The 24,018-nt window shown below is 43.4% G+C and overlaps 1 protein-coding gene across 1 annotated transcript in view; it reads right to left on the reverse strand.

Annotated features, from left to right (window-relative positions):
- Positions 1-24,018, reverse strand: part of PRKDC (protein kinase, DNA-activated, catalytic subunit) — a 183,083-nt gene that overhangs the window by 42,615 nt on the left and 116,450 nt on the right. The window contains exons 59-67 of the mRNA XM_029923172.1: positions 22,903-23,015; positions 20,697-20,828; positions 17,141-17,320; positions 12,980-13,185; positions 11,049-11,187; positions 10,002-10,190; positions 9,126-9,350; positions 8,165-8,273; positions 6,555-6,666 (exon numbers count right to left, since the gene is read on the reverse strand). Of these exons, the coding sequence (XP_029779032.1) occupies positions 6,555-6,666; positions 8,165-8,273; positions 9,126-9,350; positions 10,002-10,190; positions 11,049-11,187; positions 12,980-13,185; positions 17,141-17,320; positions 20,697-20,828; positions 22,903-23,015 (1,405 nt within the window). The remainder of the gene's footprint in view (positions 1-6,554; positions 6,667-8,164; positions 8,274-9,125; positions 9,351-10,001; positions 10,191-11,048; positions 11,188-12,979; positions 13,186-17,140; positions 17,321-20,696; positions 20,829-22,902; positions 23,016-24,018) is intronic.

Raw genomic sequence — 24,018 nt, forward strand, 5'->3', positions numbered from 1 at the left:
AACTTGGATGTAAATTTAAAAATTAATTGATTAAAAAAAATAAAGACAACACTGACTGAGAGTGAGGGCACAGAAAAAGATTTCAAGCAAATGGTAGCAAAAAAAAAAAAAATCAAAATATACCTTAAAAATAGTAAAAAGAAAGTCATTATATAATTATAAAGTGGTCAATCCCACAAGAAGATATAACCATTATAAATATTTATGCACCTAACATTGAGCACCTAAATATAGAAAGCAAATACTAAAAGGAAAAATTAGACAGCAATATAATAATAGTTGGATACTTTAATATCTCACTTTCAAAAATGGATAGGCCATCTAAACAGAGAATCAATAAGTAAACAGTGGATGTGAACAAAACTATAAACTACACACCTAACGCACATGGTCGAATAGATGCAGAAAAAGCATCTGACAAATTCAACACTCATGCATGCTAAAACAAAACAAAACTTTCAGAAAATATGAACAGCAAATAACTGGAAGAGCACTGAAAAACGTAAGATACCTATAAAGGAATGTAACAAGACACCTAATCCATTAAAAAAGTCACTGAAAGTAAAGTAAAACTTTCACTATTTGCAGAAGACATGACACTATATATAGAAAACCATAAAGATGCCATCAAAAAATTATTAGCAGCATTATATAAATTTAGTAAAGCTGTAGTATATAAAATTAATATACAGAAACCTGTTGTGTTTCTATACACTAATAATAAAGTAGTAGAAAGAGAAGTTATGGAAGCAATCCCATTTACAATTGCCTCAAAAGGAGTAAAATACCTAGGAATAAACTTAACCAAGGAAGTGAAATATCTGTGCTCAGAAACTGTAAAACACGGATTAAAATACACAAGTATGACACACACTAATGGGAGACATTACCTGCTTATGGATTAGAAGAACCAATATTGATAAAATGCTCATAATACCCAAAGCAATCTACAGATTTAATGCAATCCCTATCTAAATACCAACATTTTTCACAGAGCTAGGACAAATAACACTAAAATGTGTTATGTAACCACAAAAGACTCCAAATAGCCAAAACAACCTTGAGAAAGAAGAACAAAGCTGGAGTTCTCACAATCCCAGATTTCAATATATACCACAAAGCTACAGTAATCAAAGCAGGATCTCTGACACAAAAACAGACACACCGATCTACGGAACACAACAGTAAGTCCAGAAGGAAACGCACACTTATCATATGGTCAATCAGCCTACGACAAAGGAGGCAAGAATACACATGGGTTAAAGACAGCCTCGTCAACAAATGGTGCTGGGGAAGCCAGTTAGCTGCATGCAGAAGAAGGAAACCGGACCACTCTCTAACACCACACACAAAAACAATCAAAACGGACTAAAGCCCTAAATGTGAGACCCGAAACCATAAAACTCCTAGATGTAACATAGGCAATAATATCTTCAACAGCCATAGAAACATTTTTCTAGATATCTCCTCCGGCAAGGAAAACAAAAGAAAAAATAAATGACTGGAATTACACCAAAATAAAAAGCTTTTGCAGAGCAAAGGAAACAATCAATAAATCTAAAAGGCAATCTACTGACTGGAAGAATATATTTGTAAATGATATACCCAATAAGGAGTTAATACCCGACATATGTAAGAGCTTATACAACTCACCATCAAAAAAGCAAATAATCTGATTTTTTAAATGGGAAGAGGACCTGAATAGACAGTTTTCCAAAGAACAAATACAGATGGCCAACACATGAAAAGATGCTCAACATCACTCTTCATCAGGGAAATGCAAATCAAAACCACAATGAGAGGGGCACCTGGGTGGCTCAGTCAGTTAAGTGTCTGACTTCAGCTCAGGTCATGATCTCACAGTTCAGGAGTTTGAGGTCTGTGTCGGGCTCTGGGCTGACATCTTGGAGCCTGCTTTGGATTCTGTATCTCCCTCTCTCTGTCCCTCCCCTGCCCGCTTGCGCTCTCTCGCTTGCTTTCTCTCTCTCTCTCTCTCAAAAATAAACATTAAAAAAAACCCCACCACAATGAGATATTACCTTACACCTGTCAGAATGGCTAAAATTAAAAAACACAAAAAATAACAAGTGTTGGTGATAATGTGGAGAAAAAGAAATCCTAATACTGCTGGTGGGAATGCAAACTGGTGCAGCCACTATGGAAAACAGTATGGAGGTTCCTCAAAAAATTAAAAATAGAGCTTCCACATGATCCAGCAACTGACTACTGGGTAGCTCTCTGAAGAAAGTGAAAACACTAATGTGAAAAGATACGCATCCCGATGTTTACTGCAGCGTTATTTACAATAGCCAAGCTATGGAAGCAACCCAAGTGTCCACTGATAGGTGAATGGATAAAGATGTGGGGGGCGCGCACACACACACACACACACACACACACACACACACAATGGAATGGAATATTGCTCATGCATAAAAAAGAATGAGATCTTGTCATCTGCAACAAAATGGATAGAACTAAAGAGTATAATGCTAAGTGAAATAAATCAGAGAAAGAGAAATACCTTATGATTTCACTCATTTGTGGGATTTAAGAAGCAAAACAAACGAACAAAGGAAAAGGCAGACTTAAATACAGAGAACAAACTGGTGGGTGCCAAAGGGGAGGCAGGTGGGGGCATGAGTGACATAGATAAAGGTAATTTAAGAGTATACTTATCATGATAAGCTCTTAAAGAGAGAGAGAGAGAAGTGGAAAAAAAAGAAACCTAAATAAATATACCTAGATAAATGGACAAACTATACGTATTAGAGAAGTCTACATTGTCAAGATGGCAACTTTCAAACTTGCTCTATAGTCAAAAAAAATCCCAAACTCCGTGTTTTTCTTTTTGGTAGAAACGGACAAGCAGAGGGGCACCTGAGTGGCTCAGTGGGTTAAGTGTCTGACTTGATTTTGGCTCAGGTCACGATCTCACGGTTCAGGAGCGTGACCCCTGCGCTGAGCTCTGCACTGACAGTGCAGACCCTGCCTGGGATTCGGTCCCCCCGTCTCTGTCCCTTCCCTGCTAATGCTCGCTTTCACGCTCTCTCAAAATAAATAAACTTAAAACAATTGACAAGCAGATTCTAAAATGTATATATACCTATAAATAACCTAAAGTAGACAAAGCAATTTTGATAATGAAAGACCAAGTTGGAGTACGCACTCTACCTGATTCAAGACTTATTCTAAAGCAACAGTAATGAAGACAATTTGAAATATGAAAAAAAATGTGTGTATATATAAATAAGGAATAGAACAGAGCATTAGAAAACAGACCCACACATATATGGTCATTGATTTTCAAAAAGGGTGCCGAAGCAACTCAATTATGGAAAGACTTTTGAGCAAATGGGACTAAACAACCAGACAGCCAGAGTAAAAAGCCATCAGAATATGCACCCCCACCTCAAACCCCTACAAACATTACCTTCCGTTCGAGCATAGACCCTACTGTAAGAACTAAGACTATAACATTTCTAGAAAACACACCGAATAATTTTGCAAGATGTGCCTGTTCGATCAGTTTGAAGGGGCTCCTGCTGGGCAAATCTGAGACACTCTGAACATGTAATAAAGAAGCATAGCATTAAATAAACTTGGAGTCCATGATTCTGTATTGATAACTAAAATTTAAGTAAATGGCGAACCAAAGATGGAGAAGGGAAGGAAGCCCGCTGCTCACACTAAGATGTGTGCTCATAACACGGGACAAGCACGGGAGCCGACAGTCCTCGCCCGGCGACGATCACTGTCCAGACTGCTTTGGGCTCAGAGTCGCCCGCAGATACAAAACACAGACGGCTGGACCTTACGGGAAGCAGGACGTATGCAGGTTTCAAAGCCTCTCCCACACTTTTTATTAGTTGCAAAGAAAAAAACAGGCTTAAAACAAAACCAGGCATTAGATATTTTTCTGAGTTCTCATTTTTTCTTATGTATGTATGTATTTTAAGTTTTTATTTTGACTCCAGTTGACACAGTGTCACATGAGGGTCCGACCGACGGTACAGTGATCCAGCACGTCCACACAACGCCTGGCACTCATCAGGCCAGTGCCCGCCTCAGTGCCCGCCGCCTGTCTCACCCATGCCCCGCCCTGTAACTCAGTTTGTTCTCAATAGTTAAGAATCTGTTTCTTGGTTTGCCTCTCTTTTTTTCTCCCTTTGATCATTTGTTTTGTTTCTTAAATTTCATATATGAGTGAAATCATTTGTATTTGTATTTTCTCATGGACTTATTTAGCATGGTTTTATTAGCATACGGCCCTCTAGCTCCACCCATGTTGTTGCAAATTTCATTCTTGATAGGGCTGAGTAATATGCTATTGTGTAAACATATACCACATCTTCTTTTCCATTCATCAGCCGGTGGACACCTGAGCTGTTTCCATAATTCGGCTATTATTGATAATGCTGCTATAAACATTGGGGTACACGTGCCCCTTAGAATCAGCATTTTTGTATCCTTTTGGTAAATACTAGCAGTGCAATTGTTGGGTTGTAGGGTAAGTCTACATTTATTATTTAATTAAATCAATTAATTATTTAAAAAAATTTTCTTTTAATGTTTTGAGACAGAGAGAGAGAGAGAAGGAGCATGAGCGGGGTAGGAGGAGAGAGAGAAGGAGACACAGAATCCAAAGCAAGGCTCCAGGCTCTATCAGCAGAGAGTTCGATGGGGGACTCAAACCCATATACTGTGAGATCAGGACCTGAGCTGAAGTTGAACCCTCAGTTGACTGAGCCACCCAGGCTCCTCTATTTTTAACTTTTTGAGTAAGCTCCATACTGTTTTCCAGAGTGGCTGCCCAAGTTTTCATTCCCACCTACGTGTAAGGTAGAGGTCCTCACTGGCCCCTGTTGTTTCTTGTGTTGTTGATTTTAGCATTTGACAGGTGTGAGGTGGTATCTCACTGTAGTTTCGATCTGTATTTCCCTGATGATCACTAGTGTTGAGCATCTTTTTCTGTGAGAGACCAGACAACACTTTAACAGGGCAATCAAAATTACTATTCCCAGTAAAAAAGCACATGGACACCCTGCTTCTAGAGGTAATGCCCTTAAAATACTTCACGTGGTAAGTCCTATTCTAACTATGGATGTATCACCTGAACCTAACTGTGAGAATGTACAGACAAACGCAAATTGGAAAACATTCCTCCAAAGCGTCAATGTCAGGACAGATGGCTGGGGAAAGCGCTCCAGATTACGAGGCCAGAAGGACGCATCGATTGAATGCAGTGTGAGATTACGCACTGGCTATCGCCTTAGAAGGGGAGAAAATGCCGTAAAGGACACCGACGGGCCAACGGACAAAACTGAAATTGGGGTTGGTTAACACAGGGGACACTGACGTGATGACTGCGCTGACATCGTATAAGACCATACTCCGAGGAAATGCACCCCGAAGAGGAGATACACACATGCGACTTACCTTCAAGTGTCCAGAACGTAATTATGTTCGTGTAAGGAGAGAAAACACAGAAGCTTCGGTGGCAACATGTTAAAAATGTTTGAAAAGAATGAACTGCGTAAAGGTACCCGGGGGCGTTCTACTTTTCTTCCAACTTTTCTAGAGATAAGAACTTACCTCAAAATAAATAGTAAAAGAAAGTACAAAAACTACAAAGTAAAACCAAATTAAACCAGCACAAACAACTTGCAGCAGCAGAGGAACTGGATGCAGCGCAGGAAGGCGCGCAGGCCGAGCCCTCGAGTCCAACGTGCTGTGTGTGTTCGCACGGAAGGGCTCCCAGCCTCTCCCCGATCCCTGACCTAGACGGCCGGCGTCTGCCTCGGGGACGACCTGGGCCGCCACGGGGCAAGGGAAAGCTGAGCACATGAAAATGACCTCACATCTGGTAAAGGGATCTGTACAGTTTATCACTGTATGTCTCGGTGTACGGAATGGCGGGGTGCCAAAAATCCAAATTATAACAGAGTAATAAAATATCACCAGTGGTTAAAAAAAAATCACTAAAATGATTAATTTTCTTCGCTGCCGTTTGAATTGCTACCATTCGGCCCTGAGACAGAAGCACATGGGCCACTGCCCCGCCACCCCCCTGCTCTCTCTCACCTCCCAGCACACGATGGCTTCTGTGTCAGGGGCAGCCAAGGCCCTCCCAGCGGAAGCTGGGACCAAGGACACACTGCTGACATGGAACGTTCTAGGAGAACAACTTACATGGGAAATGAGCAAGACGAGTGTGATCTACACGAGACTCAAACCCCACAGCTCCCTAAACAGCCAATTTGGAGAAAAGCCATTCTGGCAATTTCACAAAAATCCATATTCATTTCAAAAAGACCGCACCTCGGGGCGCCTGCCTGGCTCAGTCGGTTAAGCATCGACTTTGGCTCAGGTCATGATCTTGTGGTTCTTGAGTTCGAGCCCCACGTCAGGCTCTGTGCTGACAGCTCAGAGCCAGGGGGCCGTTTCAGATTCCGTGTCTCCCTCTGTCTCTGCCCCTGCCCTGCTCATGCTCTCTCTCTCTCTCTCAGAAATAAACAAACATTAAAAAAAAAAAAAAAAAGATCACATCTTACCGATTTGTGATGATGTCATCCCAGATGTCCATTGGGTCCAGTGTGGTATCAGGGTATCTGTTTGTCCAGGTTTTTAGAAGTCTCTTCAGGGGAGCTTGAGATGACAAATTACCTAAAAATATTAGAAGATGGCTATATCCACAGCTTAATGATTAAGAGCAATTTACAAAGTACAGCTGCCATTAGTAAATAAAAACTTAATTCAAATTTCTTGACCAAAATAAAACTTTTTTGTCTTTCACAACAGGAGCACAAAGTTACCATACCAAATCTAATACAGCTTGCCAGTATAACTCCGTTTCTTACGAACACAGAGTAAAAATGGTGAAGTAAACGCACACAGTTTTCACATTTGGCACAGTCCCTCATCCGCAATCCTGACGTTTACAGAGCACTGGCACCTGCAGTTTTCATAGGGCTGCAGCCCATCTTCTTGTTGGCAAAACCTGATCTGAATTAGCACAGGGGGACTTATATGATAGTCTTGTGAATATTCAACACATCGCTGCGCTGAAAGACGAAACCCTGCCGCAGGCCCGGGGACAAGCTTACGCGGTAGATGACAACAATAACCAAAGCAATCTGGACTCAAGAGACTCCTGACAGCCCTCAGGAGAGCTAAACTTCACACTGCTAATGTTTAAAGCTTTAGTTTCTTCCTCTTGGTGAGAAAGTAGTGGTGAAGAACATGAGCTTAAATCAGACAGTCCTGGGTTCAAAATCGAGATCTTTCACATATTAGCTTAGGGAAGTTATTTATAAAGTGAAAAAACAATCTACCTCTCATAAGGCTATCATAAAAATGATGTATCATAGAAAAAAAGACTAATGTAAGTCCTGGAAAGTAGAAAACACTTAATGAATAATCTGTCATTAATAATACGTGTTTGAAAAAAGCTTTTCCAAATTTAAAGCAGAGAACGATTATATAAATGAATGCCAATTTTATTAGTACTCTAAGAGTATGTTTCATAATTATTTTAAATTATCTAGCGCACATGGTGAAATTCCAGTTTATAACTAAGATGGATTTCGTTGCAAAGACGTCCTCTTGCCCTGACCAGGGCCCCCCAGAGGGGTCAGGCCGCACACTGCCGGTGTGCGGCAGGGCGACCTCCGGGCTCTGCACACGGCCGCCAGCGGCTGCCCCTCCCCGCAGGCCCGGCCCGCGGCGCCCGGTCACGAAATCCCACGCCCGCTCTCGCTAAGCTGGCCGTCTGAGAGCCCTCCGCCGCCCCCACGCCGCGCTCCGGCCCTTCCTCCAGGGCCCGCGGCGCTGCCCAGCCCAGGGCGGGTTCTCTCCCACACACCCGACATGGGAAACCCCTGTGCCTCCGCAGGGGCCACGCCGCGCGGGGATGACCCTGCTCTTCTGAAAGCGGCTGCAAGCTAGCAGTATCTTTTACTTGGCTTTGCATCCCCAGTGCCTAGAACAGCGCTTGTCTGTTCTAAACATGTATTTCAATGACCTCAAATTACGTATTTGCAGCACAAACTCAAAGTATTTTCTAACCCATGCACTCAGAAACATGTATTTTCACGAAGCAAAATAATCATACCAAAACCTTTCCATAATTACAAAGGAAATAAAAATAGTCTTAAAAAGTTACCTTGTTTGCTTATAAAACTGATGAACTCCTGGATTTCTATAATAGTCTGTACAGACTGCAGTTTGGTGAGTCTACTTCTGTGTAAGAGAACATCAATACTCGAGTAGTTCTAGAAAAAAGGCATTTAACGTTGTTTATATATCCATTTCCTACTTTACATTTTAATACAGTTCCCTAAAACATGAAATACAGCAACTATCTTACATCAATTACAAAACGTGTCTCCGGGTAGTTAATAATTAGCTCACAGACAACAATTAACAAATGGTTTAAATTTTTTTTTAAGTAATTTAGGTTTTTAATCACATTTTGGCTCAATGAAGTCAATGAAATCAGTACAGCTGGGCTACTGTTGCCTCTATTCACCACCAGTTTTTAAAAATCACATCTTATAAAGTAAAACTGCCAACTACAGAAGCCAATTCCTTCTCCAATAAACTTCCTCTTGAGTGTACTAACCAAATTCAAAAAAATTTAAAAAATAAAGATAATGAGTGAATATGCTTCTATGACCAGCCAATGATAAATGTTAATAGGCTCTATAAAGACACTTAAACATTAGAAGGTTCTCATAAAAGAAAAAACAAAAGAAGGCATAATGGAAAATGGACAGAGAAGATTAGTTCACATCCTCTACTAAGCGACCAAACTTCCATTCAGCCACTCTAGATGAAAAGTCTGTTCTCAAGTGTTCTTTAACAACACAACAATGTGTTCAGTAACTTGACTTTAAATAAAATCTTGGAAGAAAAAAATAAAACCTAAGGAAAAAATAAAAAACAAAAACAAAAAAAGGAACTTCTTAAACTGAAAAAGATGGGGTTAAAATGCATTAAGACAAAGCTCAAAGTAAAGAGATTTTAGAAGAAAATTTCTGCTTGTTGACTTTTTTCATTCATGAGTTTACGGACTTAAAAATATCACAGAAATGGTACATCCCAGATTGTTGTATCTGTGTTACCTGCATAAAAATCTGAATGCAATTTTCAATATAATACTTGGCTCGATCCACGTCATCTTGTAAGATGTACAGAAGACTCAGTTCCTGACTATAATGCAGCTCAATAAGAGCCTTCGGAAGCTCCTTTTTCATGGCTTCATCAATAAACGTGAGCAGCGCCTGGTCAGCCTCCCCGTGGAGCAGCAGCTTCAGCTTGCTGCGGACCATGTAAGGCAGGTAGGTCTCCTACGGACGAGAAGACTCGTAACTTCAGAAAGCCAGTGTGAGGATTTTAGTACTATAACATCCTCCGGTATCATTTTATAGGTCAAGATTTAGATTTAAAGTGATGATGTTTGATGTTTCAAACCTAAAACTACAATTTTCAGGATACGTTCACTTAAAATTATTGATTTTGTAACCACAAAATACACAGGAACATGTTCTGTGGGAAATGGGAGCTACTTTTAGCTGAGGGATCACTGGATGTTCCATACAAGTGGGGAATCTGCAAGCTCAGCCAAGACAGCTGTGTTTGTGGGGACCAGGCGAGTCACTCCCCGCCAAGAGTGGGGTGATCCCATGGGAGGGGAAGCAAGGGCGACCCCAGTGTATCCTGTGTCCCAGAACAGGGACACCAAAAATATTCTTCCATGTAGTTATACTATGGACGCTAATGTTTACTTTTAAATGCACCCCGCTTATTTGGAAACAGCTGAAAGTGGTAAGAGATTTAACAATACTACGGAGTTGTTGGGGAGAGTCAGGTTATACACACGCTCTATGCTTTACAACTACTACCTTGTTTTTGAAAAGTTTTAAACAACTTCATTAATTAGAGAACAGTTGACCACCTAAAATATTTATCTTGGTGACCTCAAAAATAATTGTACCCACCTGGTAAAATGGGTCACTCCACATTTTGTTTAGATCTGGGGGGTTTTCGTTGTCAACGCTGACTACAGAACAGTACGCCAATGATTTCCACTCAGCAAGCTGGTTGTAACAGTCAAGGGAGGCAAGTTCCCAAAAATCCTTCTCAGCTTCAGTAGGATCACCATCTGCCCACTCTTGTTTATTGAGGGCCTTGTGAGGATAAGTTCATAAATTCATTTCACAAAGTTGGAAGGAATACAAATGAAAACACTGGTATTATAGGTAGTAAAATACTCGTGCTAAGGACAATCGTTTTCAGATTTATGAGAAGGGGAGAGAAAAGAGAAAACAGTAACACTAAAGAAAAAAACCCCAAAAGAAATCTCAGAGGAACAAATCAACATAAAAACTGAGAGGAAGTTATTTCTCTGAGAAACTTACCAATGAAGCCAATTAATAAACTAAGATTCTGAATCACTCAAAATTTTATTTAAATCAATATTATGGATTATTTACTACTTAAAGAGTTCTGAGATTGAAAATTAGAAAATAGGACGTTTACAGAATTGCATAGGACTTTACCGCCTGGACTGCTCATTCAAGAACCTCACGGGTCATGGCTCTGGATTTAAACCTCCTAGACATGCACACCGAGAGAGCCACCGGCGACTCAAAACACAAGCCGCACAAAGCCGAGCTCTCAGCTCTCTTCCCCAAAGCAGTTTTACCTATCTCGTTATTAAGTTTTACTTACTGACGGAAAACAATCTACCCTAAGAGAAGTTATATAGTAACAGCAGATACTGAACATCTTAACAATTTTACAGTATTTGGTATGAAATGCTTTCTCTTTTATTTAATGATTATTTCTTCAAAAAGTAAAAGATAAAGCAATAATTATTTCACATTTCGTTATTATGAAACTATTCTCTGCTACTAATTTTTGTGTTAAGACTAAGGAATAAAGTTGAAACACTGTGAAACAATAAATTCTAAAGGTAACCGTTTTTCAACTCAGAAAACAAAAGTGCGTAAGCAACCGGCTGACTTGCTAGAGACCACGCTCACCTCGTTGTACCGTCTCGCGGCCTCCGAGTAATCGCTCCGCGCCTCGGCTAACACGGCCTCCCGCGTGACCTGCTTCGCTCCCATCTCGCTGCTGCCAATCCCACGGAGGGCGTCGTAGTCTCCGATGGATCTGTACAGTCTGACACCAAAACCAAAGTCCAAATCAATCAACACGCCAGTCCTTTCTCTGTCTTTATTCTAACGAAATGATAGTAAATCCAGATGTCACATTCCGTTAGCCGAAAGGGTATATGTTATTTTTGTTTTATAAAAATGTAAAATCTTATGCACTGTGAAATTACTATTAGGTTTTTTTTTTTTAACCATTAGGTTTAACCACTTTAGTCATACAGGAGACAGATCATTGTAAAGTGCATTTAAAGTGACCTATTTGAAATCCTGTCTAGACCTAAAACTTGGAACACAGTCAAGAGCCCAGAGTGAGTAAAAATTAGTCCTGGTCCTAATAAGGACTGCTTCCTCCTTGGCTTTGCTGCAGTTTGGCCCTTTCCCAGGTATGAAATCTCATGCGCTTATTACATCAAAAAAGCCCCACAGGCTGTCTCAGAGCTTAAGGATTCCAAAGTTAGATATAAATCTTGTAGACATGGCCCTCTCTTTGCCCTGCTCACAGAGGGTTATGGGTAACAAGTCAGAGGCAGCGGTGGGAGGGGGGACAACAGCTCCCAGTCCACGGGCTCCAGAGGAGATGAGAACTGCAAACGCCCCCCCGGGACTGGAAAAGCCGCCAGCCTCACGCCCGCCTCGCCCTGGCCCGCCGTCCTCGGTGATTCACACCACAGCATGGGGTAAGGTGATGACCCAGATCGTCAACGGGCAAAACTATGTCCTCAATATATCGAATATGAGGAAGTATTAAATACAGTTAGGAAACAATGTTAACAGTTTAGGCTCTTAAAAGTTGTGTGCTTCATTTACCGAGCAAATACACATGAGTTTCTCCTTCCCTGAAAATATTAAATATACAAAGTGTTACTGATTGTTCACTCCCACGTCTGGAACAACAGGATAAAAACAGAATCAGTATTAGCCAAGATGCCCCCTCTGCTGTCTCCAGAGAGCTGACCGCCTTCCATTTTATGTCACGGTTAGTTAATGCATGAAAGTACACACATTGCCTACTGGTTGGCTAGTCCTGTGAGTCTGGGAGGCATGTCTAATTCTTCGTAGCACCTGACACAATGTCTTTCCTGCTCACACATAATGCTCAAGGAAGAAAACTGAATGACGAAAATTTTATCATGAAAATGATACAAATCAGACCATAAAGATACGAATGACTATAAAACAGTGAATGGTACAAGGATTCCTCACCTTTACTTTTATTCTCTTTTTTCCTAGAATCTGAAGATCTAAAAATCAGCACTAAAAGAAGTTCAAATTTAATTTTAACCTAATCTAACATCCTTCTCAGAATTAGGCACTGGCTTTCTTATAATAAAATCACAAGAAAGGAAAAAATCAGACATAATGCAAAATGGCACAGAATGACAAAATGGAACTTGATTTTCCCAAATAAACAAAGTAATTGGATTAAATTGTCTATAAAAGTTTGAGTCCTGCTGAAAATAATAAAGTCTCCTCTATTCAGTTTAAGTAAAGCAGTAAAAACATAGAACTATAAGTAACGGCCACACTTTGCAGGAAACTAAACCTGGTAGAGAACACTCGGAGTCCAAAAGGACTGTGTATGTTTAACTAACATTTTCTTTCCTGGAGCAAGACATTCCTTGTTGTGATGACTATTCTCAACTCGTGGAACGGCATTTAGCCAGAGGGGTTTTTCAAAAGATTTCACACATGTGTTACTATCAACTTTACTTGCTCATTTTCTGCCAAAGTGAAAAGACTTTTCTCTACTACTTTAGTCAGATTCGCTGTTCTCCCAACAGCGTGGCGGCAGAGCTTACTTGGCGAGCGCCATCCATCTGACGACACCGGGCGGGGGGCGAGCGCGCCCCGGGCGCCGCTTGGCGGGGGGCTCCGGCGGCGGCAGGCGCAGCAGCGCCTCCTCCAGCAGGCGGATGCCCACGGGCTGCTGCAGGCTGGCCAGGCAGCTGGCGCTGACCGACGCCGGGCTGAGGCTCAGCAAGTCGGTGTGCTGGCAGCTGATTTCCTACAAAACCACAAACACGTGCAGTCATTTAGCCTGGGATGCCCTGACCGTATCTTCACAAGTGAGTAACTCGCTTTACTAAACATGAAAGAACGTTTTGACGTAAGTAGTGATATAACCAAAAATTTCTGTGTCATTCTATTAACAGCATTTCCCCAACATTCAAGTTGCTCAAAGGAGGAAATGACCTTTGATTTTTACACTTCCAATTCAGAGATTACTTTCAAGAAAAGTACTAGCAAAATATGAACAGTTATAGACTCTATATATCAAACCACTGATTGCGGTTTCCAGGAATATCGAGCCTGAGTAGGCGAGGAAAGAGGCTGAAACACAGATCTCATATCCAATCACCAGAGCAGGTACTTGTCTCCATGACTCTAATTAACATCTTTCTCCCATCTCCTTCTGCCCAGCGGCTAACTTATTCACAATAAGAGGATTTCAGGAATTATTATATTGGCCTTTACTTTGTAACTTTCAGTTTGAGACTCCTACAAACAGCAATAAAACATAAATGACAAAAAATAGTGTGGCAGTCATTTGAACAGCCAACTCCTGATTTCAGCTCAGGTCGTGATCTCACGGTTCATGGGACCGAGCCTCCCATTCTGCTCTGTGCTGACTGACAGTGTGGAGCCCACTTGGGATGCTCTCTTTCCCCCTCTCTCTATCCCTTCCCCACTCACACGTGCATAAGCACACACTCTCTCTCTCAAAATTAAATAAACCTAAAAAAAATACATTTGATTAAAAATAAAAACAGTATGGCTGCATTTTCATTAAAACACAGCTGCGTGCATGCATCTAGTCGTGTGTGCATGTGTATGACCGTGCGTGTGGATGCATGCAGGTATCTGGAAAACACCGGAAAGATGGTCCCCCCTAAGCTACTTGCACACCATCTTCCTCCCAGCTGTGCCAGCGTGGACGGCTTGCTAAGTCTAACCGGGCCAGCTTAAATTCTATCGGGGTCTTGAAAGCAAGCTAGCAAGCAAAAATGTCTATTAGAAGGAAGTAGTGGTACAGGAAAGAAAATCCAGATAAAATTGTTTCAATTAATACACTGCAAAGCCTCAGTCTTAGTTGAGGTGTCAGATTTTGAGATGGCATCATGCTAATTGAGAAAAAGAAACCCTGAGTTACACAAGACGATTGTAAAATAAACATATTTTAATTTTCAAGGACTCATTTCATTCTATAAATATTTATGGAATGCATTCTATATTCTAGACACTGTAGTAAACAATGTTGTCCCTGACATTAACATTTATTCCCATTTGCTAACAGAAGTCTTTTGTGAAATAGTTATAAATAAGTAAACTACTGTTACTGGAATATTATTCCTTTATATGTAAATACATTCTCATAATTTAAGTAAGTTCTGGAAATCGACTTTTAAGAAGACTGACTCTTCTGTATAATCTTGTTGACAGTATCATTTTACTTGATAGTGATCTGCTAGGCCAAACGAACTTCAGTTGACTGATTTCACATCTTATAAATTCCAAAAGACAATGAAGTAATGAAGTCTAATCTGTAAGCTGCTGACAGCCTACCGGAATTAAGAACAGTAGTTCTGTTTGGACCCTTCTGTCGCTGTATTAGGTAGAGGCTGAGGCCATTTCTTCATTTCAAATGTCCAGTTCTTAAACAGAGGTTTCCACTCAAAATATCCTTAGTAAATGTTTTGTAAAGAAAGTGAAAAAAAGTTTTTTAAAGTTTATTTTCGGAGAGAGAGACTCTGAGCATGAGCAGGGGAGGGGCAGAAAGTGAAAGACACAGAGGATCCCAAGCAGGGTCCACACTGTCAGTGCAGAGCCCAATACGAGGCTCAAACTCACAAACTAGATCATGACCTGAGCCGTAGTTAGATGCCCAACCAGCTGAGCCACCCGGGCGCCCCAAGAAAACTGAAATTTATATAAAGTTCAAACAAGCAATGAATAGCATAAATGTAGGGCACCAAACTAACATCTGTTTGCCAGTCACGGACTGGGGTACAGTCAGGACAGTCTGACAAATACAGGATGTGCAGCCGACCAGAAACTCATCCTGGGCTGTCCTGGGGGAGCAGTGGCATCTGAGAGACGCTGCCCCTTGCCAGAACAAGAGGTCATGTGAACGCCATGCCAAATGGGCTACGCTGTCGCGGACACAGGGAGAGCAGCTGCTCCAGAAGTGGACCACAAACACAGCGGGAACAGCAAATGCGGCAGACTGCAGGCACTAACTCGCATTCATGCTGCTTTTTCCAAAGGCAGTGCCAGACTGCAAGCTCTAGGGCCAGCAGAAGTCACTTAGTTACTCAGTGACGTTCATGACGCTCCTAAACAACAATGGAAAAAACCAGCTTTTAAAAATAACTATAGGGACAAAACTAGGAATTCAGACTTTAACAAATCACGTTGGAATACAATGTAAAGACAAACTTCTTTTGAAATCCTTACTGATTCAATACAATTTCTCAAATCTTAACGTTAGTGTAGCCAGAAAAATAATGAAGGAATTCTACTTCTTAATTATAAGCCAATAAAAATAGAATGTATTAAAATATTATAAATATATTTTAAAAAACTATATTAATAGTTCCATGCTCATCAAAAAGACCAAACAAGGAACACCAAGTATTTCATCTCAGGGAATCATTACCCAATTAGTTTGCACACCAAAGCTACTGATAAATGATATTAAATGACATATATTTTATTTAAAGTTTCGTTATTTATTTTGAGAGAGAGAGAGAGCATGCAAGCTGGGGAGGGGCAGAGAGAGGAGGAGAGAGACTCCCCAGTGGGCTCCGTGCCTCCAGCGCAGCGCCTGACTCAGGGCTCAATCTCACGAACCATCAGGTCATATCCTGAGCCGAAATCAAGAGTCAGATTCTGAACCACTCAGGTGCCTCAAGAATACATATGCATTTTAAATTACTCCAGGGATGTTACTAGTTATAAAAATACTAAAATGAATTGAAAAGATTTTTCCATTAGGAGTGCCTGGATGGCTCAAAATAAATAGTAAACTCTCAAAATAAATACTTTTTAAAGAAAGGTTTTCCATTAGGGAATTTGTAGTGATCATGTTTTGAATGGCAAAGGCAACATTTCTTACATGACAAAGTAACTTTCCGCAGGCGTGTGTAAGTCGTGACTGAAAGCATGCTTATGAGCACCTGCTCGAACTAGCTGCCTGAGCAGGTGCTCCTCTGTCCACTCCGTGTACGCATCGCCGGAGCGCACTGCCCCCACCCGGTCGAGGGCCGGGTCCCTCCCTGCTTCCTGACTTCATCGCCGTAGTGCTTCTGCTGTGCTTGCGCCCCGGGACACCTGCTGCTCTGGCACAGTCTCTCCTTCGCCGTCTGCCGTCTGTCACCCACGATAAATCGGGAGGGCAGAGACTCGCTCACTGTCCCCACAACTTACAACAAAGTCAGGAATGTGCTCAATCAACATCTCTTCAAGGCTCTCAGGAGGCAGGAAATAATTTGGGGAAATAGTACATAAGGAAAAACTACTAACAACATATAGGGTTTAACCAAAACACTAAAGAGACGGGTGTGTTAGAAATCACAACACTTTACACCAAGGCTGAGTTCTAATTATCCTGTCACATATATTTTTAATTAATGTTTAGTTTTTTTGAGAGAGAGAGACAGAGTGTGAGCAGGGGAGAGGCAGAAAGAGAGAGGGAGACACAGAATCGGAAGCAGGCTCCAGGCTCCGAGCTGTCAGCACAGAGCCTGACGTGGGGCTCGAACCCATGAACTGTGAGACTGTGACCCGAGCTGAAGTTGGACACGTAGCCACCCTGCGTTCCTATAGGTTTATTTTTTTAAAAAGCTGCAGATAAATTACACTCCTCGGGGAAGAGGGAACCATAAAGAAGGCATCTAAACCGTGAAACCCAGTCCCGCCGCGGCCCAGCGTGCACAAGAAGCACGAGCGTGCACTCTTACCTGGATACAGGAGATGAAAGGTGGAAAGAAAGAGAACGTGGTGTTAAGAAAATGATCGAAGTCCTGGAGCAACTTCTGAGTAACGATGTTTTTTTCAGACACGGTCTTGTGTTTATCCACCTCTTTTATAATTCCAGAAAACAAGCTGCCAAAGAGCTGTTTTGCGATTATTGGATCTCTCTGTAAAATATTCAAAATAGGCAAATTAGGATCTGACGTAAAAATGCTGTAATTCACTAATACCATCAAGAGCTTTATTTGAAAATACAATCTACTGGAAACACATCTAATTTACATCTCAATTTTGTTTAGAAAGTTTACCAGGCACTGGCCCGGGGAGGTTCTGAAGTGTAAGCCAACAAATCTGTGGCGGCGTGGACTCTGGACCCGGAAACACATGAGCTGCTGAGCCACCTGCAGAGACACGGCTGAGCTCGCAGCCGAGTCTGGACCATCAGGTCCCGCATCTCTAACGTGGGGCTAACATGTCTCAGGGCCGTGGTTCGATGCGCCACGAGAACACCCATCAAGTGATCAGTGCAGTAATCGATAAGATCTTTTTTTTTTCCTTTTAATTTATTTTTGAGAGACAGAGAGAGCACAAACAGGGAGGGTCAGAGAGAGAGGGAGACACAGAACCGGAAGCAGGCTCCAGGCTCTGAGCTGTCAGCACAGAGTCTGATGTGGGGCTCGAACTCACGAACTGTGAGATCATGACCTGAGCCGAAGCCGGATGCTTAACCGAGTGAGCCACCCAGGCACCCCTAGATAAGATCTTCAAAGAGGTTAAATGAGATTTTCAGGTTCTATCCTCACATCAGCATCATTGCAAAGCTTAAGAGAACTGCGTGATAAGCTTAAATAAAATGCTGATTTAAAATTTCAAAGTCCCATCATATGACAACTTAAACTGTTAGAAACCACAGACCCCACATGCCAGGGACTGCTCTTAGTACTGGAGGCAGAGGCACAGAGAGGCGTGATACTGTCCCTGCGGTGGCGTGTGAGGGTTAAAGCTGTAACGGACGGCCTTCCAGGCAGCAGGTGTGAGAGCCGAACCACCAAACACAGAAGCACAGAAGCAGTCCCTGGCAGGTGGGGTCTATGGTTTCTAAGTGAAGGCATGAATACAATTTAAATAATATTTTACTTGAAAAACCTGTCTGAATAAAAAGTACAATTTGATTTGTTCTTTGTTAAGTAATGTAGAAAGTACAGATTAGGAAAAAAGAAAAGCAGCATCCCTTGTACTTATACGACATGAGACCGCACGGCACGCGGCCGCGTGTCCTCTGTGGACGTGCATGCAGGTGCTGCTTGCTAACTTTTCACCTGACCTGTGTCTCACACCCAGACTCCCTCATTTCCCAGGGAGCCGGATGCTCCTGCTGTTGCCGTGACGACGAACATAAATCACATCCTAGAGCGACAGGGAGCTGCCGCTGGAGACGTGCCCTGACGCGCGTAACGAAGACGGGGAGCCCAGCACAGCAGAGGAGGGCTCGTGTGTTCTGTCCTCGGTGCTTAGAACAGTCCCTGGCGTCCACATCAACATTCGCTAAATAAATAAAGTACTACTGGAATTTGAGAAATATAAGGAAACACATTCCTCCTCAAAGAACAGAAGAAATATAGTCACGTTTTGGAAACAATATTCATCATCTTAACATTTCCCAAGCACCAATGGGATGAACTAACTTGGACCTGGGTCTCCAGCAGCGTCAGGCCTGTGACCCCCAACCCCAGCACACGGCACACGTCTCCAACACGGTGGACGCACGCCGTGTCCAGGGGAGCAGGCGGCAGCACCGTCTCTGAGGCAGTGATGTGAACACCTGAGCGCAGGGCACTGAAGAACTGGAGGTCGTGGGGTGAAGAAAAGTACAGGCCAGGCATCAAAACGCAGGCGCCGGCTCGTCTCAGCGCCACACCCACCCAGACGTGGTTTTCAATCGTATCATCCATTCTCCGCTATCCTCCAGTTCTTCACCTGCAGATGTGTCTAACCACCGCCTTCATGTCACCAAATTACTGGGAGACTCTAATGAGAGAAACGTGAACGTACTCTGAAACACACAAGGGGTCTTTCCCTGAGAGCAGTTACACGAATTGGTGTGTACAAGTGCACAGTCTCTCTCTCTCTCTCTCTCTCTCTCCCCCCCACACACACAATCACACACACACGATCTCACACACACACGATCACACACACGATTTCTCACACACACAATCTCACACGCACATACACAATCTCACACATACACGATCACACACAATGATCTCACACACACACACATGATCTCACACACACTATCTCACATACTCACACACGATCACACACACACACACACACACACACACACACACACACACGAATGCAGGTTAAAACAGTAAGACTGCAGTCCAGTTACTACTATTGTTCCAATGTCAGTTTCTAGATCAGAGTAATGCATTCCAGTGATGTAAAACATCACCAGTGGGGGTGAAGAGGACATGGGACAATGTATAATTTTTGCAAATTCCTGTCAATCTATTAATTATTTTGGTAAAATAAAAAGCTTAGAAAAGAATAAAAGGCTACGCACCTATAACCTATTAAATGCAACACGAGTTCTGAAAATGTAATTACATTAAACTGTATGGCATTATATTTTGGCACCTAGCATAATGCCACACATATAATACTCTCCAATTTTAAACATTATTTTGATAAAAGTCAAAAGCATCTTAATTGGCCTTTTAGGGAATATATACCTGCTTTTGTCAGAGAACTCAGCTGGAAACTTCATTCACTCAATACCTGTATGCCCTAATGACTTAGAGAAATATTTCCAATCCTCTGCTGCTAAGAAAAGTAACAGAGAAGGCAGAATACTAGTCCCACCCACAAACTGGTATTCTCTGGATTCCCCACCGCCAATAGGATCCTGTAAAAGCAATGATTTAAGTGGCTTAGCACTTTAAAGTTTATAATAATTGTTTATACATTATTTCATTGACCAACACTATTGTTAAGGAAAACAGATTTTGCTCCCTGGTTTTACAGATGAAGACACAGTGGCCAGAGCGTTAGGTGTCCTGACAAGGACTCCAGCTGCGGGGCTATCTGCTAGCTGGCTCTGAGTAAGTTGTGAAAAGAAGTTTTAGAGCCAAGACTTGGGCCAGTGATGTTAACCAAATCCACTGTTGAAGACAAATCAATACCTCAATTATGTTGATTCCTTAAAAAAAATTTTTTTAAACGTTTATTTATTTTTGAAACAGAGACAGACAAAGCTTGAGCTGGGGAGGGTCAGAGAGAGAGGGAGACACAGAATCGGAAGCAGGCTCCAGGCTCTGAGCTGTCAGCACAGAGCCCGACGTGGGGCTCGAACCCGTGGACCGCCAGATCATGACCTGAGCTGAAGTCAGATGCTCAACCGACTGAGCCACCAGGTGCCCCAACACCTCAATGATGCTGGCGAGTAGCATCAACCATTTTTCCTTACACACAGTAGACCCCTGGAAGTGCCAGGTGGTTTTTATCTGTCATAAGATGCAGCATGCAAGGACCGACCTGGGCCACAGCTTGCAAGGGGGTGATCAGGCTACTGTACGTGATCTGAATGTCAGGGAGGTCTCCGTGCCGGTAACTTCTATACAGAATGACGTGGGCCTCGTGCTTCATTTTCAACTCACTCTTCATCTCCTACAGTCATGAGAACCAAAAGACGAAGATTAGAATTCTTATTTTTAAAAAATCAGTAGTGCATGACCTATGATCCTTAACATAAAGGTGAACTTGATGACAATTTCTATCCAAGATGGTTTGGTCACTACCGTTTACCAATCTATGGTAGACAATAAATCCAGAATAAAAATCACCGTCAAATGAACAGTAAAAAGATTACTTAAATATTCATCACAGAGTAATGTGAGTATCTAAAACCAGAGAACTTGAATTAACACTTAAAAGCTCTATCTCAGCAGGCTGTATTTCCTATTTTTAAAAAAATGTTTATTTCTGAGAGAGGGAGACAGGAGGAGAGGCAGAGGATCTGAAGCGGGCTCTGTGCAGAGAGCAGAGAGCCCAGTGCAGGGCTAGAGTCCATGAACTGCGAGATCGTGACCGAAGTCAACGCTGGACGCTTAACCGACTGAGCCACCCAGGAGCTCTGTATTTCCTTTTAACTCTTCTTAGAACAACCTTGGCTCTAAGGTCCAGTGAGGTCACCACAGCCTGCGACACCTGTCCACCTGCTCAGGCCAGGCTGACCTGCACTGGCCTTCAGGCACCCACACTTCCCGTCACACAGGGCTGTGGGACCCGCTCACCTCTGCCTAAGACGTCTTTCCACAGCTTGTCACTCATGGTCCCCACGGCGATGTCACCTTCAAAGAGGCCTGCCTTCCCACCTCCCCACGTGCTCATTGCATTGGCTAATTTCCAACCCTGCACACTATCATCCTAACTCACCTTGTGTGGTTCTGTCTTACACGCTGGGTCGTAGCGCACGAGTGCTGACATCATGCTCACCTCTGTGCCGCTCGCATTCAGAGTGGTGCCCGATGTGGAGCACGCCACTCCCCAGAGACGGCGCCCGGCCCGGCCCCCCCGACGCCCGCTCACTGCCCGCCGACCCCACTGACAGGTCAGCCGCTTCTGCTGAGAGCGCCCGGGCCAGAGGGCCCGCCTGGCGGCACACAGCGGACCACTCCACACTCATTAGTCACTGAAAGGACTTCCTTTATATCAGACCGAAATGCCTCCCTGTGATTTCTGTCCAACAACCCTGCTTTATCCCTTCCCTCCGCGCAGAGCCTGCTAATTTCCCTCAGGCAAGCCCAGCTAGGTTCAGGTTTAATTAGGAGCCTGTGGCTACTCCTCTGGGCGGCCAAAGCGAACGCCCCCCCACTTGGGGAGGGGCCAGCGAGAAGGAGCGTGGGGTGACCCTGGGGGACTGATGTTTGGAAAAGTACATTTTCTCACCACAGACAATATATAGAACCATTCAGCCACTTCACACTCAGACTTGGAAGTTAATGAAGCGATTGAGGATTTAAACTGAATACAAAGATTTTAACTCAGAATCTCATCTTCCTTAAAAATCTTGTAATTAATTTGTAAGTGATACTGAAGCTATGGCTAAACAAATTCTTTATTTCCACACTGTGAGACATGTTTAATTCATGCCACACAAGGTCCTCAGTCGCCTCCTCCAGCAGCTGGCCCTGGACCGTCCACCAGCCTGCCCACCCCCTTCCCCAGGCTCCCCACGCCCTCTCACCCAGGCACCCACACGAGAGCAGCTGGGTGAGGTGGCCTCACCCTCTCACCACGGCAGCCCCAGACCCGAGGCGGCCCCGCTCTGGCCCGTCCCTCCCAGAGGCTAACGCTGTGAGACTCCAGGATCAGTGGAGGCTGCGTCTCCACTGCACGGAGACAGCTGGCTGTGCACGGAGGAGAACAAACCAAGGGTCCGAGGTGGTGGGGGATGAGGTCCTGGCAGCGCCGGGGGCCACCCCACCCGGCAGAGTCCTGGGACGGCCCGCAAGGCCCTGCTCCCAGACTCCCAGGCCTTCGTCAGCAAGTCCTGACTGTCCTGTACACCTGCAGGAGAAGATGCACCTCTGGTTCCGAAGTAACTTTAATTCACATAGTAGCTGCTTCTATGATTTTGTTTTGGAACAAATATCTGATGGGAAGCTTATCTCCTTAGTATATATCCTCTGACACAGAGCAAATATTTCTGACCAATCGAAGTTTCAAAACAGATACAAACCTTCTCTCGTTTTTGTTCAGCAACACCTTTTCTGGCATAAATCAAACTGAGTTTTTCTTGGTCCTTTAAAAATCGCCTGCGCAATCTTAATATTTCTGCCCGATTGTCTGTACCTAAAGAATATAAAGCAGGTTGTTACAGACGGCCAAATCGCAGTTGGCTTTACCTCCTTTCTAGAAGCTCCTAGATAAAAGTGGCATTGTTTATCTCCATTTTTTACTTTCATCTAGTTGTTCTGTTTTGTTTCAGTGACTAAGAAGAGCACAGATGACCACTGGCCAGCTTTGGAAATTAGAGAATAGGAAGTAGTAACTAACGCGGCCCAATCCCATGGCCCCCATGCAGAGGACGGGGGACAAAGCGATGACGGTGGAGAAGACCTGGAAGGCACAGGGCCTGGCGGGACCCGGCACCTGCAGTGGAAGGGAGGAAAGTGAGGCTGCGGCAGGATGCGTGGTCAGGAAGCAATGCCCTGTGCTGCGGGTGGCTGGTCTGGGCGCAGATACGGGACCCTGGGTGCACAGGGAGGACGGTGCAGGCCGAGCGGCTGTGCCACCAGCGGCCACAGGCTTCAGAGACCTGCAGCTGACACCTCCTTCGTGGCCTCCAAGAGTGCCGGCCCCCCTGGCCTGAAGCTCGCAGGCCAGGCACTGGGCACCTTGCCTCTGGGGAGTCCACCGGCACAAAAGCACAGACCGCAGCTCCAACGCGCCAGGGGCCTCCACGTCCTGGTCCAGGCTGACCTCCCCACTCCCGATGTGCAGCTCTTCCAAATGCCTTCCTAGAGCCCCTCTGGGAGTACAAGCAAGAAGCCAAGTCACCAGACATTCTGAGGAAAGCTTCAAACATGAAAGAGAGAAATGAAAGTAAACGATAAGAGCAACTGTTGAAAGCAGACCATCCAAGAAAAAACGTTTTCAAAAAATTATCATTTATCAGAAAGAAGAGTAGAAACTACAACCATGACCAAGATTGGAAGGTCATTCAGGGAACATAAAAGCTCACAGAAACGACAAATATGGTATCAAAACTTTTAGAGTTATAAGGTAAAATGGAAGTGATTTCCCAGAAAACAAAGCAAGATGGAAAAAACAAGAAAACTACCAGGATAATCCA

Source organism: Suricata suricatta, chromosome 15 (genome assembly GCF_006229205.1).
Source record: "Suricata suricatta isolate VVHF042 chromosome 15, meerkat_22Aug2017_6uvM2_HiC, whole genome shotgun sequence".
In the NCBI taxonomy this organism is placed as follows: Eukaryota; Metazoa; Chordata; class Mammalia; order Carnivora; family Herpestidae; genus Suricata; species Suricata suricatta.